This window comes from Peromyscus eremicus, chromosome 3 (assembly GCF_949786415.1).
Source record: "Peromyscus eremicus chromosome 3, PerEre_H2_v1, whole genome shotgun sequence".
NCBI classification, from domain to species: domain Eukaryota; kingdom Metazoa; phylum Chordata; class Mammalia; order Rodentia; family Cricetidae; genus Peromyscus; species Peromyscus eremicus.
In genome coordinates this window covers 127,776,799-127,787,702 of record NC_081418.1, presented here as the reverse complement: position 1 = coordinate 127,787,702, position 10,904 = coordinate 127,776,799, and the positions used below count along the sequence as shown (strand labels likewise).

Sequence of the window (10,904 nt, the reverse complement as noted above, 5' to 3'; positions counted from 1 at the left end):
ATAATCAAATCTTTTCCATATATAAAAAGTTTTGTAACTCAACAGACTTTGAAAGTCTAAAGGTTTTCTTTATCAGATTATGCCTTAAAATAATTAATATTTAATATGCCTTAAATTAATAATTCATTTCAAGTATCTAGAAAAGGAAATGTACACTTTAATAATACACAGGGAGAAAGAAAGAGAGAGAGAGAGAGAGAGAGAGAGAGAGAGAGAGAGAGAGAGAGATCAAGCATATGGGTAATCAAGTCTACTTCGCCCTAGATTTACTATGAGCCACTTCTTCAGGGAACCTAAGAACCATGACTGACTTGATTTTAATGCATTTTATTATTAATTCTTGCATGCATGTGTGTGCGCGCGCACGGGTGCGCGTCTGTACTTAACTTTTATGATTGTGAGTTCTACTAATTTGCGGTATAAAATGGCAGCCAGAATTTTACTTAATCTAAAACATCATTGGTAGATGCATAAAATTACATTAGCAGAAAATATCTCCTACATGAGAAGAGAGAAACTGGTATGGGACCATCTCCTAGCAACCTAATTGGTACAGGCCTTTGCAATCTAAATTCTAAGAAAAAAGATTCATATGCTAAGAGGTTTTGCATTTTTTGCTTAAAGAACCCATTAAAACAAAATATTAATAATATGTAATACATCTGGATAATGATAAATTTAAAGTATGCATATCAAACACCCAGAGTTACACTAAAGTATTTATGTCTCTAAAACAAATGAATCCAAAGAGAAAAATAAATGTTTATTATTGATTTGTTTCAAACCCAATTTGTTTCTGAAGTTTTATATGTTGACTTCAGTAAATAAAGTGGTAAAGAAGAAATTTTATATATTTGTCCTTAAATATCAGAAAATTCAAGCAAAAGAATGTATTGTACACACCAAATACTGAATCTGACTGGAAACTTATTTTTAGCTTAATGGCTTAGTGTGAGTCTTATCTGTCAACATCCTTTCAGGACCATTTCCAGAAACTTCACGAATAACAAAATTCATGGATGTTCAAGCCCCATATGTAAAGTGACATAACATTTGCATACAATTCATGCAACCTGCAGACATATGGCTCACAAATGTAAAGAGGACAATTGTTTGATGAATATTTGTTAGGCTTTCCATAAATGCTGTCTGAGTTGAATTAATATAAGGCCAATGAATAGAAATGAAGGAAGAAATTTTCATCACAATGTGGTGAACAAACTTTTTTGTTGTTGTTTTCAAGTTGTAAAGATAAGGGAGCAGGGAGCTAGTGAAATTAGCATAAACTGGACCACCATACAGACATCTTATAGAGAGGGTTTCCACTGTGGGGGAGCTGCAGTTAGAGGACCAAGAAGACTCTCACCTTCTGAAGCAGGTGATACTATTTCTGTAAGTTCACTCTGGACAGTGCATCCCTCAGAGCCTGGTGGACCTGCTTGTTGCGCAGGGTGTAGATGACAGGGTTCAGAAGCGGCGTCACCACCGTATTCACGAGAGCAGCCTCTCTGTTGGATTCTAGCCTACTTGTTTGCTTTGGTTTCACGTATATAAATACACAGCTGCCATACATCAGCGAGAGGACGATGAGGTGGGAGGAGCAGGTGGAGAAAGCTTTCTGTCTCTCCTTGGCTGATGGGAGACGCATGATTGAGATTAGTATGTTGCTATATGCAAATACAGCTGTAATGACAGATGTGAAAAGAACAAGCAAAGCGACACCAAAAGCCATTCTATCAAGAGATTTGGTGTCTGAACAGGAGAGATGAATTAAGGAGCCAAGGTCACAGAAGAAATGGGGGATGACATTGGAGCCACAGAAAGACAACCAGGAAAGCTTCAGAATGATACCAGTTATTAGGATGAAGGAAAGCACATAGCTGAAGAAAACCAGAAGGAAACAGACCCTGGGGTTCATGATGGTTGAGTAGTGCAGAGGCCTGCAAATGGCCAGGTAGCGATCCAAGGACATCACAGCCATGTGGAAGAAAATAGTTGACCCAAGAAACAAAAAGAAAAAAGCTTGTATAATACAAGGAGTGAAATGAATTGCTCTGTCTCCAAAAAGAAAGATAGACAGCAGTTTGGGAATTACAGTGGAGATGAAACAGCATTCACAGAAGGAGAAACTTCTGAGGAAGAAGTACATAGGAGTCTGCAGGCGAGGATCAGTCCAGGTGATGGCGATTATGAGTGTGTTTCCCATGACTGAGGCCAGATACACCAGCAGGTGCACCAGGAAGAGGACCTTGCCCAGGTGCTGAGCCACATGGAACCCCTCCAGCACAAACTCCAGGACCATTGTCTCATTCCTTGTCTCCATCCTTACTACTGATTCTTTTGCCATCAACCCTCCTTGATCTGTTAGGCAAATCTGTTATCACCAAAGAATAAATAATTTAATTTGTGGCCACTGCTTTTAAGAATTGTTTGCCCTAAGCACGGGGCCTGCAGGGGTCTTCACCAGGTCCTCTGTGTAGGTTATGACCATTAGCTTGGTGTTTTTGTGAGACTCCTAACAGTGGGCTCAGTGTGTCTCTGACTCCTTTGCCTGCTCTTGGGGCTCTTTTCCTCCTACTAGGTTGCCTTGCCCAGCTTCATTATAAGGGCTTTTGTCTTGTCTTATTGTATCTTGTTTTATTGTGTTTGGTTGTTGTTGCTTGGGGGCCTGCTCTTCTCTGAAAGAAAATGGAAGAGGAGTTGATCTGGGAGAGAGGGGGGAATGGGGAGAGTTTGGAGGAATTGAGGGAGGGGAAACTGTGATATAGATGTATTATATGAGAAAAGAACTTATTTTCAATTTTTAAAATGTTCAAAAAATTGCTTGCCCTTTTAATTTTAAAATGTTTTATTTTAAATTAATTTTCCTTTTCTCACTTCTAAAACACAAATTAAAATATGTAGTTTGGTTTTGTGTGGATTTTCAGAATCAGAAAAAAAATTTACCTTTGGATAAGATCACATAAGGTAAAGAATAAAAACCAAGACTCATACTTTTGAAGATGAAACATACAAGTATCACAGAGCATTGTGTTACCCTACAGAAAACAGTGCTAGTTTCTAGACTGCAGACTTGTATGGTATGAGCCCCTCCTATGTGATGATTGTAGACTCTGGAAATAGTATGAAAAGGCTATGCTCCGACAATCACATTCCAAGCTGATTTTTAAACCAAGTCTGTCTGGAATGAGCTATTTTCCACTTCCCAGAAGGAGCACAAATGCTTGCCACCATAGGATTCTCGTAACTACCCAGTGAGATTAACAGAAACCATGTGTGAAGATGGCAACATGGTTCAATGGTATTTTGTTCAGTCACAAAGAAGAAAGATGTAATAATGTGTGACTCTGTGTTCCGTACCTGCTACTACCCTTGCAGGACAGCAGTGTAATTCTGCTGTCCTTCACAAGTTGTCCATTGTCCTTCCCTTCATTGTTAATAGAAGATTCCGCTGTGCTTCAAATCAACAACTGAAGGCACGTTAGTACTTTAAAAGCCATTGCCCAGTAGAAGGCAGAATGATGTGGAATTGCTCTACAGGGAAGTCTGGGCATTTGAGGGAAACTGGTGCTCCAGTAAGAAAACTCAACACTAGTCAGTTTGGTTTAATTTCCTGACTGCCCAGATCTATGGCTAACTGTGAAGGAACCACAGTGCAAGCTTAACGACCAATATGTTTCAAATTGCACATCCTCTCTATGCCCACACACTTACCAGGAAGCAGCTCCCAGTAAAGAGATGCTTTAGTTAAATCTTCCTTCTTCCAACAAAGCAAAATCTTTCTCCTACACAGAAGAAAAAAATAAAAGAACATTCTTAATTAAGAATTGTATGTCTTTGATCTACAAAACAAATAACACATGCTTTATATTTCAAAACATAAAATTATTAAGGTTACTTATTTTTAAGGAATAAGAAGATTTCTAAATATTCGTTCTATGGAATTGTCACCCATTCCCTGGGACACGATAGCACACTCATTCCACACAGTGCATTAACATTATAATGGACCTGAAGACATAGACTAGCATGAATATCATATCTTCCTGGTTTTACATCCATTCAAAGAAACTTAGGGAAGAAGGGCAATAAAAGTCAAATCTTCTTGTTCGTGGAGGCTGGTAGCTATTTTCTTATCAACTAGTTATGGAAGACCATTATGTTCAGGTGAAAATAATTGTGGTCATAAATGAAAGTACATTTATATATCCTTATGATATACTACTACAGGATTGTTTATTATCATGGGTAAAGTCACACAAGGTCCAAGAGGACGAACCTCTAGGACATTCATTAAAGGAACACGAGAAAAGGATTCAAAAATAAAACAACAGCATAACCCCAGGAGACGTTTCATTGCTTGTTGTTGGAAATAGAAAAATTCAGGAGACTATTATAATTAACATTCCATTGCATATGGCAACCTTCTGACCTCACTCTCAGTAATATTCATGGTCCTCTGTGAAGGTCTTTAGAGGTATATTTTCCATGGCTCCCAAAATTCATATGTGAGGAAACACAGGATTACAGTGTACATAGTTTACCACATTTTCAAGGATTTATTCATTTCTACTTTATGTGTAGTATTTGCCTAAATGTACATATGTGTACCATGGGCAAGCCTGTTACCTATGGATGCCAGAAGAGGGAGTCAGAGCCCCCAGGAACTGTAGCTACAGATGATTGTGATCTGCCATGTGGATCCTGGGAAGTGAACCTGGGGTCTTTGTAAGAGAATAAGGACTCTTAACTGCTGAGCCATCTCTCCAACCCTACAGTTTACATACTTTAAAATGAAGACATGTAAGTGTACCGATGGATTTTCATACAAAGGAGAGTCATGTAATCACCTCTCAGACTTTGATATTTCCCACTTTGCTATAAATTTCTTTGTCCCTTTAATAAACAGCTCTCACTGGAAGAAAACAATTACTATAATTTCTACTATCAAAGTCGCTTTTGCCTGTTCATGATCATGGCACAGTAGTGTCCTTCTTGCTTAGCCTTTGTTACCCTTCAGCAGGTGTCTGGGTTCCATTTATACTGCGTTGGGATCAGTGGCCTATTCTTTTATATTCACTATCTTAAGTCACGGTTTTCCATTCTCCCTTGAAAGTCATTTATGTGCAGTCCAGTTCGAGGCTACAGTGAGTCAAGATGCTGTGACTATTCCTATATAAGTTGTTTGAAAATAGAAGTAATTAACATTCAATTAATGTGCACATGTCCTAAGTAATGGGCTGGATCTTTTGTGCATTGTACAAAGTTACAGGTTTTATTGTAGACAAATTTCTAAACAGTCTTATTAAATAAAAAACATGGAGCCAGATATAGGGGTGAAAACCTGAGAGATCAGGGAAATAGGGAAAGCCCCAGCTAACCTCACTTCACCAACTCTGCAGCTTCCAAAAGCGAGCTGCTTCCTGTCTACCCGTGCCTATATGCCTTGCTGTTCTGACATCCGACTTGCTCTCTCTGTCCAGCTGCATCACTTCCTCTTCCTTCCCAGCTCTGTCACTTCCTATCTGTCTGTCCAGACCTCCAGACCTCTATGATTGATTGGTGCTGAGATTAAAGACATGTGTCACCATGCCTGGCTCTGTTCCCCAGTGTGGCCTTGAACTCACAGAGATCCAGACAAATCCTTGCCTGCCAAGTGACAGGATTAAAGGTGTGTGCTACCACTTTCTGACTTCTATAGCTGGCTTTTTTTCCTCTGATCTCCAGGCAAGTTTTTTTTTATTGGGAGACACAGTATATTGGGGGACACAACACATCACCACATTTCTTTACACCATTTTGTTTTTGTATATCATATACTTTACCCATGGTGACAGCCCCATTACTCTCTCTTACATACCCACTGGTCATCTTCCTTTTACACTTCCTTTTCTTACATGTGCACCTCTGTTTTAAATTTAGATTCTGAATATGTGAGAATACATGTAATATTTGCATATGTCTGGTTTGCTTTGCTTAACATGTTGATCTTCAGTTCTACTCCTGCAAATGACATGCATATCTTGCTTTCTGTTGGGAAATAAAGCACAATTGTGTTTACATGGCACACTTTCTTAACCCACTCATCTTCTGATGGACATCTAGGATGATTCCATAATCTTTCCATTGCTGATAGTGCTATGGCAATCATGCATGTGCAGACATCTTTATAATATGCTAACCAGATCTCTTCAGGATTGTAGCTTCAGGGTGGTAGAGCTGGGTCATCTAGTAGTTCTGTTTCTATGGGGTTTGTTTTGTTTTTAGAAGATGGGGTCTTACTCTATAGCTGTGGGAGGCCAGCTCCCACCTTTTTAAAGGGTTCCTATGAGAAGGAGAGAAGGATAAGAAAATATTAGATAGAAAGATAGAGAAGCGGAGAAAGACAGAAACACAGGATAGCTTCAGGAGGACCTGGGTCACTACCCAGTGTCTCTTCCATTAATTCAAAAGAGCTTTTTATAATAACGCCAAAGGGTGGGGCAAAAGATCTCCCCCTTGCTAAATCAAAGCACACCGCACAGCCAAGTGTAGACCCTTCCAAATATCTGGTAACCACACCCGTGGTCAAATCATTTCCTTATGCAGCCCTGCTAGGTAAAAGAAGCTCAGATTCTTGGACCCTGAGTAATTTGGGCCTCCACATAAAGCCCAGGCTGGCCTTGAACACACAGCAACCCTCCTTCTCCATTCAGCCTACTGAGTGCTAGGATTGTAGGTATGAGACACCACACCCAGCTTGCTTCTAGACCTCTTCAGGAAGTCTTATACTTGTTTGACAGATGCAATACTTAAATTCCCACAAGAGTGTTGCAAAAGCACCATCCTCTGTGCATTCTCACCAGAATTTGTTGTTTATCTGGTCATTGTCAATGTAACTTGAATGATCTGGAATTTCCATGTGGTTTTGGTTAACAATTTTCTAATGTTAAGGATATTGGAAGTTGTTTTCATGTATTTATTGGCCATTTGTGTTTTTTCTTTTGACATTTCTGGGTCATCTATTCTATTTCATTGAACAGTTAACCAAAAGCGATCTAATAAAACAACAGGAATTAATACACATTACTTAAGAATAATACTCAATGTTAATGTTCTCAATCCCCCAACAAAAAGATACAGACTAAAGGATTGAATTAGAAGACAAGATCCATCTCTTTCTCTGCCTCTCAGATACACACCCCCTCTCAGTAGATACCACCTTAGGGTAAAGGAATGGAGAAGTGTCACAGCCACATCTGATGGGAACGGCAAAAGTCATAAAGCCAGCACAGCTACTGGATAAAGATCTGGCAAATCTGAGTCACATGATGGCCACCATGTCACCTTTGGTTTTCATCTCCACCTGTTGCATACTTGGGGAACTTTTAATATTTGTACAATTTGGGGACATTGGATTGATGGAAAATTTCTTATGAATCACTTAGGCCTTCTCCCAGGAGTACTGCTTCTAAGCTTCCCCAGGAAAGTTCTGAACATACTACCCCTCCCGCTTTTAAGGAGTTATGTTATCTACTTGAATGTGTTTCTTACGCCTTGGAGGTTGTGACACATAAAGAAGCCAGAGGTCTCTTTATGAGGCTATGAGACATTCTTGAAACATCTGTCCCTGTATTTACTCAGGAACAAGATAATCAAAACAAAGTAAACTTTAAAAGATCAACAAGATTTGGTGGGCTAGAGGAGTTGGCCATAGATCAGATTTCGAGCTTCTTCCCACTATACACTCAGGTGATGATGTGGCATATATAGCAACAAAGTTAGATTAACTGGAGTTACCTCTGCCCTACACAGAGACTTACTGATAAACAAAGAATGATGTAAAAAGATGATATAAGAATGAGATGTCAGGACCTCCCTTTCTCAGAAAAGTTAGTGCATGTATAGTCACTGTGATGTCATATGATCAAGAAACAAGAGGATGCCAGGATTAGACATATAAACAAATTCTATAAATATGTAAAATGTAAACATTGTATTATGCAGAATTTAAATCATAACTGCAGCAGCTTTGGCCTGAGGATTTTTCTTGGGCACTCTGACCGTTAAGAGTTAGTAATACACTGCTTGGGATATAGCAATATGCCCAGGCTGGCTTGAAGATTTTGTTTTGGTCTAACAGGCTGTCACATGCCTCTTGATTCTTAGTTATAAGATTAATGAGTAAAAATTATAACTGTTTATCAATGATGAATAAACTTGAGGAAAAATGATTGGAAATGATAACTCTGTTCTGTCATGGTTTATCAATGATAACTAAAAGATGAGCAAAAGGAAGTGCAACACATGTCCAAAACCAAAAACCATGATCTGTGTTCTGGAACAACACGACTCTATCCCAGTTTACTGAATTCTGTATAAACAGAGAAACACTCTGGCTGCTAGTCAGTCAGGCTGCAAGATTCTCCTGACCATCACATCCGGCTCACTCCTTCCCTCACTGACTCCTTACTTCCTTTCTGGGATCTGTCAGCCACGGGAGACGGCTCCTGGCAGAGAAACTTGAAGGAAAGGTTTGGAATCACAAACACAAATAACAAATAGACAAAAGTGATATTGGTACTGTATCTTCCTCTGTTGGTTTGGTAAGTTTATCTTTCAAAGACATAGTTCTATTTTATCTTGGTCATCAAACTTATTAGCATGAAGATGTTTATAATATTACATTATTTTTCTTGTAATACCTGCAGGATATGTGGAGTCACACACCTTCATTCTTCTCATAGAACCCTTTCCTGGTCCTCACTGTCCCTTTCACTCTATTTCTGGCTAATCTTAATGAGTTTAAATATTTTATAAGTCACTTCAAAGAATGAAATTCTTCTTTGCTTATTTTCACTCTGCCTCCAAATTCTTTGATTGATTGAGATTACTTGCAAACATGCTTGAATACCTTATATTTGAATTCAAATTCTGTTTTATCCTTTAAATTTAAATGTGTGCTGGTCCCTCCCACATCAGTCAACAATCAAAAAAATGCCCTACAGGCATGTCCACAGCCCATGTAATAGAAACAATTTCTTAACTGTGGGCCAATTTGACAAGAAAATTTACCAGGACAAGGGTGTTTTCCTGCCTTGTTACCTATTCAGCTTGTCTCATGATCAATCAATAGCTTTGTTTCACCTTAGTGCTAAGATGGATGCCTGACCTTGTCCATAAATTAATCTCAAGAATGTTATCATCACAGTTACACTTCTTTCCACATAGAAGAAATTTTTCCTGAATTGTTTGCATTTCCCCAGCATACTGATCAATATAACAACTCTAGTCTGCTTCTAAAGTTCCTCTGGCCTTTTGTTGATCCTTCAGTTTTGGGGGTTCAACTGAAATCAGCCTGGCAAATGAATGGGGACTTTTGATTTCAATGCTTTTCATCAGGGTGAAAACTAGAGATCTGACAATGTCTGCTTATATACAAATGTTCTCCATGGGAAACAAGTTTAATGAGTGGTGTTAAATAATTTATTAATATCATGATAGTTATTGTTTATGCATCATTCAAATTTTGGTATGATGATCACATAAACCTCTTGTCGACTACATTTTATGTTCTTAGTACTCATAAATTTAATTCTCCATTCCCAATTCTATTCTCAAAGCCTCTCTTTCTTTCTCCATTACTACAAGAGGATGTGTGAAACCACGGCTTCCCAGACCCAACATATATCGAATAAATGCATGGATAATTTGAGACACTTTGCTGAAAAGGTAACACCTATGTAATATGTATGAGGCTTTGGTTTTAATTGCCACAAAGCAGATATAGGAAGACTTACATCACAAGATTATTAAAGACTTCAGATGGAATTACTGGACAAGTCAGCCATCATTTTAAAAACAAACAAGCAGAATTCGAAAGAAATAACATGTCGGATAGTTTATATAGAATATTTATATTAAAATGGAGTCAGACTAAATCAAGGGGAAGGTGCATTCTTCCTATATTATCTGTGCAGTATGACCCTGGACAGTGCATCCCTCAGAGCCTGGTGGACCTGCTTGTTGCGCAGGGTGTAGATGACAGGGTTCAGAAGCGGCGTCACCACCGTGTTCACGAGAGCAGCCTCTCTGTTGGTGTCCAGCCTGCTTGACTGCTTCGGCTTCACGTATATAAACACACAGCTGCCGAACATCAGGGAGAGGACGATGAGGTGAGAGGAACAGGTGGAGAAAGCCTTCTGTCGCTCCTTGGCTGATGGGAGACGCACGATCGTGATGACTATATTGCTGTATGCAAAGATGGCTATAAGAAGGGTTGTAAAAAGCACAATTAAAGCAAGATTAAAAAACAGCATTTCAATAGACCTGGTTTCTGAACAGGAGAGATTTGCCAGTGGTCCAAAATCACAGAAAAAGTGAGGAATAACATTGGGGCCACAGTAAAATGACTGGGAAAGCATTACAACTGGAATGGCCATGAAGAGGAATCCCAGAACTAGACAGACAGCAACGAGAGAGAAGCACATCCTTGGGCTCATGATGGTGGGATAATGCAGAGGTTTGCAGATGGCCAGATACCGGTCCAGGGATAACACAGCCAGAAGGAAAAAAACAGTTGCCCCCAGGAAAAGAAAGACAAAGGCTTGTGTGAAGCAGGCTACAAAGGAAATCCTTTGCCTCTCCGAAAGGAAGATGGCTAGCAGCTGGGGGATAACGGTAGTGATAAAACAACACTCCACAAAGGAGAAACTGCTGAGGAAGAGGTACATGGGTGTCTGTAAGCGCTGGTCCTGGCAGGTGATAGTGATTATGAGCATGTTGCCCATGAGGGAAGCCAAGTAGGCCAGCAAGTGCACCAGGAAAAGGAGGACCCCCAGATGCTCGGCTGCAGGGAACCCCTCAAGGATAAACTCCTGGACCGCTGTCCCATTCCTTGCTTCCTCTATCATCAGCATTTCCAT

The 10,904-nt window shown here is 39.5% G+C and overlaps 2 protein-coding genes across 2 annotated transcripts; both read right to left on the bottom strand.

The window, feature by feature from the left end:
- Positions 1 to 1,384: 1,384 nt before the first annotated feature.
- LOC131906059 (olfactory receptor 6C75-like) lies at positions 1,385 to 2,347 on the bottom strand. Its single transcript, XM_059256851.1, has one exon. The coding sequence runs from the start codon at positions 2,345 to 2,347 to the stop codon at positions 1,385 to 1,387; it is 963 nt and encodes a 320-aa protein (XP_059112834.1).
- A 7,600-nt stretch (positions 2,348 to 9,947) lies between these two features.
- On the bottom strand, positions 9,948 to 10,904 carry LOC131906057 (olfactory receptor 6C4-like). Its single transcript, XM_059256850.1, has one exon. The coding sequence runs from the start codon at positions 10,902 to 10,904 to the stop codon at positions 9,948 to 9,950; it is 957 nt and encodes a 318-aa protein (XP_059112833.1).